The sequence below is a fragment of the Aptenodytes forsteri genome, unplaced genomic scaffold (genome assembly GCF_000699145.1).
Source record: "Aptenodytes forsteri isolate BGI_AS27 unplaced genomic scaffold, ASM69914v1 Scaffold342, whole genome shotgun sequence".
NCBI lineage: Eukaryota > Metazoa > Chordata > Aves > Sphenisciformes > Spheniscidae > Aptenodytes > Aptenodytes forsteri.
The window spans coordinates 314,379-320,713 of NW_008795853.1; the positions used below are offsets into that span (position 1 = coordinate 314,379).

Below are 6,335 nucleotides of genomic sequence, written 5' to 3' on the forward strand. Positions count from 1 at the left end.
GCATGGGAAGCTGAAAAGTCCTTGACTAGTGTAAGCACTACTTAGCAACAACTAAAACATCGGTGTGTTATCAACATTGTTCTCCTCCTCAATCCAAAACACAGCACTGTACCAGCTACTAGGAAGAAAATTAACTCTATCCCAGCTGAAACCAGGGCATAGACACTGCAAGGAGATAGCTGGGGAGTAATTTTTTTCAGTCATCTGATTTATAGAGCCACTAGCCATTACACAGACTTTTTAGTTTGGGCAGTGTGATGGTTCAAATCAGTGACTCCTGGCAAACTCCAAACAAGTATTTTTATTTGCAGTACTAGGGAACATTCAAATCTGTTAAAATTACTGTTGTTGGGTTTTGGGGGTGTTTGGCTGGTTGGTTGGTTTTTTTTTCTTTGTTTATCCTTCCTGTCTCTACTTGCAGGTAACATCATGGTGCTGTGGTCAACTTGCAGAACATCGGTACTTAAATCTGTAACAAACCGATTCATTAAGAATTTGGCCTGCTCGGGGATCTGTGCCAGCCTAGTCTGTGTGCCTTTTGACATTGCTCTTAGTGCCAGTCCACACTGCTGCTGGTGGATCTATACGATGCTCTTCTGCAGAATTGCCAAATTTCTGCACAAAGTCTTCTGCTCAGTGACCATCCTTAGTTTTCCAGCCATTGCTCTTGACAGGTAAGGGATCAAATTTGCCAGGATCCTTGATTTTTCTTTCTTCTTTCTCTCTTTGAAACCCTTTTCTTCCTTTCATATTAGTCTTGTAAATGCTATTTAGTGTTGCCTTGCTCGCAGTGTACAGCTTCTTTCCAGAACGTACTGGAATAAATATTCTTCTCTGTAACATTGAAAACATTTATTTTTGAGTTTACTCTGATGTCTCTGGACATTTATAAAGGACTTCGAGTCTGTAGATTTGTCTTCAGAGAAGTTTTTATCCTTTCTTTCTTCTTGTTAATAATTCTTGTTCAGTAATGGAACTTGAAGCCAGACATCAGACTATAGACAAGGTGCACATTTTTATCTGTAGAAGTTGAAAGTCATTGCCCGTTAGAAGAATTTAACAATGCCTGTGGTAGATTGTCCATCAATTTCAAATTTCATATGTAGATTTGTTTTAAAAAAACCCAAACAATTTTAATACAACCAGAATTAATTCAGAGAGATTTTGTATGTAGAAGATCAGTCTAAAACAAAAGTGGCCCTTTGGACTGTCTAAGTTTTTGGATTCCATTCATTTTGGTTATTATTATTAGCAGTCACTGATCCCACCTAAATGCACAGCTCTATCATCTTGACAGTGACTGTAAGTTAGATATTTTTAAGGAAGGGTAGGTACTGGTTTAGTACAGTTTAAATTACTAAAACAGTGGATTTATACATGTTGGATAAAATTATTGTTAGTCTGTTACCGTGTCTCACCACAGAATATGTTAGCTCTACAAAAACAAACTGTATACCTAATAAAGTGGTATGTCTTTTACTTTAATGTTAACGTCTTGATAAATGCAGTATCACTATCTGTAATGCATACCAGTGTTGCCACTGGAACAGCATATCATTTGCCCTTCACCAGTAAAACTTGTCATCTTCCTCACAAAAAGCAGAAACTGCTACCACTTATAACGATAAGTGTAAAAGGATAGGTCTCATGAAAAGTCTGTGAGCTTAAAAGTCCGCAGTAGCTAAGCAAACAATGAATCAGTGCCTGAAATTTGAAGTGCATGTCAGAGATGCACTTTTTTTTTTTTTAATGCACACAGAGCGTTCAGTGTTTGACTACTCTTTTGCTCAGGGCCTTGCCAACCAGAGCTTGTGCAAAACAAAACCTCATTGTACTTCCAGTAGATGGGTACATGTAATTTGTGACCAACAGCTTTTTCCAGATATCCAGAGAAAGAATCTATCATAAAGCAGCTTTTCAAATAAACTATGAGTCTGGCCTTTCAATGTGACATACCTATGCCTCCATCATGTTTTCTGAAATTTTGTGCTGTGTGCAATATACTGTCCAGCGTAAAAGTAAGTGAACGGTGAAATCTTCAAAATAATGTTCATGCACATCAGCCAAAGTGATATAGTCCCAATTATTGAAAGAATTGTTCAATACCAATAACGTGATCCTGAAGTTTGAATATTCAGGGTTTTTTTCTACAGACAGACCTGCAAAGGCAGACCCTTGGGTTTTTTTTTTTCTCTCATAAGCAGGTAGTCAGTTGGCAACCCAGTTAGGGATTTTGGGCATTATGCTCAGGCAGCTCCTGAGAGGCTTCTCATAGGCACTATGCTTATTACAGACTTCACCCTTTGCAGTGTATCAGTTGTATTTTTTAAATTTTTTTTTTTTTTTTTGACAGGTACTACTCTGTTTTATACCCTTTGGAAAGAAAAATATCTGATGCAAAATCCCGAGACCTGGTTATCTATATCTGGGCCCATGCAATAGTGGCCAGCATTCCAGTATTTGCTGTGACCAATGTGTCTGATATTTATGCCATGTCCACCTGTTCTGAATCTTGGAGTTACTCCCTTGGCCACCTGATATACGTCATCATCTATAACATCACCACTGTGATTGTACCAGTGGCTGTGGTATTTCTCTTTATGATTCTTATTCGCAGGGCACTGAGTGCCAGCCAGAAGAAAAAAGTCATCATAGCTGCCTTAAGGACCCCTCAGAATACAATTTCCATCCCTTATGCCTCCCAGCGGGAAGCTGAGCTCCATGCCATGCTGCTTTCCATGGTTATGATATTTATTTTCTGCAGCGTCCCCTATGTGACTTTGGTGATTTACCGCACCATACTCAATATTTCAGATATTTCAGTCTTCTTGCTTCTCACTGCCATTTGGTTGCCCAAGGTCTCTTTGCTGGCCAATCCTTTGTTGTTTTTAACTGTTAACAAATCTGTACGGAAGTGCTTAGTGGGGACAATAGTACAGCTGCACCGAAGGTATAGCAGGAGAAACATTGTGAGCTCGGGAGGTGTTGCAGATGCTAATCTGGAGCCCAGTGTCCGCTCGGGGAGCCAGCTTCTGGAGATGTTTCATATCGGGCAACAACAAATCTTCAAGCCAACGGAAGATGAGGAGAATGAGACCAAATCCATTGGCTCTGGTGACTTTCAGCAGAAAGAAATTCCTACCACCAGTTTAGAGGTAGGAGAGACTTTGGTTCACAAATTTATACCACAGACGATTGCAGACTCTGCAGCTCAGGTGGCGCCAGCTGTGCCCACAGAAGCTGATACGGTAAATGACAAGTATTCCATGCAGTTTGGTTTTGGACCCTTTGAGCTGCCTCCACAGTGGCTCTCAGAAAACCGAAACAGTAAGAAGCGACTCCTGCCTCCTTTGGGGAATACCCCTGAAGAGCTAATCCAGACGAAACAGCCTAAGGGTAAAGCAGAAAGAAAAATCAGCAGAAACAATAAAGTCAGTATTTTTCCCAAGGTGGATTCTTAGTAAGAGCAGGAGCTTTAAGTGACAGAGGAAGGTCACCTTCTATTATATGTGTGATCCCATGGATCTTTGTTATGCTGAAATTTGTTACAGGCTGATTTTTTTGTGCCAAATGTAATTTAAACAAACAAACAAAAGGGAATATAACAAGTGTTCCTTATTAATTTGTTTTCATGAAAATAATATATCAAAAGATGGTGATTCTTAGTTTTATCTGTGAAATCCCTACAATGATACCTGCCTGATTAACTTTCAAAAAGTACATGTGGCTTTGGAAACACTTTGTATGGCTGAAGTATGGAAATACGGCAGCCAGTTTGCTGGGAAACCTCATGTTGTATTAAAATGGGCTGGGTATCAAAGTAACAATAGGAAAGGCTGTAGGGAGCGGAAGACAGATGCAAAATGGGTAAGTCCTAACCTCCTGTAAACAGACACAGCAAGGTACTGCACATTTCATTAATGAAGTAAGATGGACTATTAAGTACATCTATTTTCTGTTAAGCCCATTTCTTAAATCAGTGTTAGAAATAAAACTTGCTGGACTTTTTGCACAAATTAGTTACCAAGTATCTGCCAAACATCTAAACTTTTTTAAAACCTAAACCACTATTTTTTGGCTTAAAACTTCAGCAAAGCCAAGGATGCCCAAATCGTCATGTGTGTCAAACCTGAGAAAGACCTTTTGTTTAAAAAACATATATTTGTAGTTTTAAGTAAAAACTGGATTGGAGACCATGCAGGACAAATCCTGACTCAAGTAAACAAGTGTGTATGTGCCAAGGGCATAAATAGAACACTTTGATCCTGTGATAAAGGGCATATACAAATGTCCCAACAGTGTAGTGTATGTATTGTGTAAGTAACCAAGGGGTCAACCTTAAAATAGACTCATCTGCTGATGCACTCTTCTGTTTTCCTATGGGAAAGCTAACAAATGAAAGAAACGGGTCAGAAATGCTAGTAGCCTTGTACTGAACCGCTGACTGAGGAAGCTGATAACAGACCCCAAAAGGCAAGGTTTGTTAATGCCGTTGCTCACTATTGTCAGCGGTAGGGAGGTTTTCCTTCTACCTTCACAGAGATAGATACCAACCATCCTACTCCACTCGCTTCACAGCCTAGACCACCCAGTGTATGAACATGAGACTTCCAAATCTGGTGCCTGATTCCCGAGTGAATCGGAGTCATGCCATCCCTGGTATCAGCACACCAGCCTTTCTATGAGAGTTCAGGCATTGTACTGCAGCTTGCCCCCCTGCATCATCACAGGCATATTGTCTCATTTATACTGAGTGTGAATTTTAAACTATATCAGTCTGTTAGATGACTTGAAACTATTGTAACCCTGGCATTTTAATCTTTGTTCAGTTGCAAGTAGTCTTTCCTTCTTCCTTACCTGCACTCACTGTTGTCTCTGTGGGTAGTTTCTTAAAAGCACAATCCAGTAACATCTGTGTACTCCTTGTGGTTCTCCTGTACTTTAGCCCTTTGGTGCATGCTGAACCTTTACCTGTAGTTACTGCCTGTTTATAAAAGTAGTTTTCTTTAAAGCATACTTTTAAAAGGACAAGGTGAAGAATCTTGGCAAGTTCACAGTAACTTACTAAATCCAACTGGTTAATGTTAAAAGTGAGAAAAAATTCTGCTGAAGCAGAATTTGGAGATGTACCTGTTCTTCCTTTGACACGTTTGAAGAAAGTCAGCAGCTTCCGATGGCTCTAAGGTGGTGGATTTCTACAAGGCATTAAAAGCAAATGTTTTAATAAAAATGTATTTTAAAAAAAAGTTTATAAATTACTGTGTAAATGATGTTTTTCTCCATTTCCTCTTTGGCTTCAGTGCTCTTCACTTCTTACTAGTTCAAGAACTTCTCAGCTTGGGAGTGAGGAGCAGTCTTCAATGGGTCCAGATGGGTGGTGGGAACCCCAGCTGCCCTGCTTCTTAGATACAGAGATGAGACTGCAGACATAGCTTGCCTGAAATCAGACAGAAGAAATATTCCATGAAAAGGTGTTCCTTCTGTGGCAGAGGTAGAGAAGTACCATAGCAGACTTTTTTTTTTAAGTGTTGATAAAAAGTAATTTATTGGAGTGTTTGTTTTTCCAGAGTTAGTGAAAGAACAGATGCCATTCAAAAAATCCTGAAAACCTCAGAAGTGAAGTAGGAGTTATAGTTTCCTTAAGAATTTTGGTTAAATTTAATATTTATGGCCCACTTAAGTATAGATACTGGTCAAAGTCTTTGTGATTAATCAATGTGGATAAATGGTTACTCAGATCTGAACTCCTTTCAGGAAAGCAAACTTAGTCTTAGTTTTGTCCTTTTCAACTCTCATATTGAATGAAATACCAATGATAAATTCAAAGAGCCAAATTGCATAGAATTTAGTTTTATCATATCAGGAAAGCAAGGGATTTGTGGTGGTTTTTGACTGTTGAGACAAAAATACCTCTTTCTTTCAAAGAGGACACATGTAAAAACTTGCTTCTATTTTTTTTTTTTTAGCAGATTGTATCTGAAGCCATTGAAACCTTTCACCAAGAAGTTAACTAAGGTGGTTTTCCATACCTGAAGAATTACTGGGGAATATTTTATTTTAGTCCCTCTTTCAACAGTTTATCCATGTGAATGTTTAAGGGAAGTGGAAAAAATACAAAAGCACATCTTTGCATAGAAAAAATAATCTGTATAAAATTCATAATACAGCCTCTGTGCTAGAATTGTCATCAGAAAACAGTAATTCAGGAGGCTTTTTATGCAAGATGGAATATTTGACTTGCAGAGTTTGATTTTTAACTTCATCTAAGACAGTGGTAACTTTGAGTCATTACTGCAGTCTGTTGGCTTATTGTTCAAATAATTTCTACTGGGCAA

At 38.7% G+C, this 6,335-nt stretch overlaps 1 protein-coding gene across 1 annotated transcript in view; it reads left to right on the top strand.

Annotated features, from left to right (window-relative positions):
* The window catches only part of GPR176 (G protein-coupled receptor 176), a 44,453-nt gene extending 40,941 nt beyond the window's left edge, over positions 1-3,512 (top strand). The window contains exons 2-3 of the mRNA XM_009283655.2: positions 422-674; positions 2,354-3,512. Coding sequence (XP_009281930.1) covers positions 422-674; positions 2,354-3,461 — 1,361 coding nt within the window. The 3' untranslated portion in view covers positions 3,462-3,512. The remainder of the gene's footprint in view (positions 1-421; positions 675-2,353) is intronic.
* Positions 3,513-6,335: the final 2,823 nt, after the last annotated feature.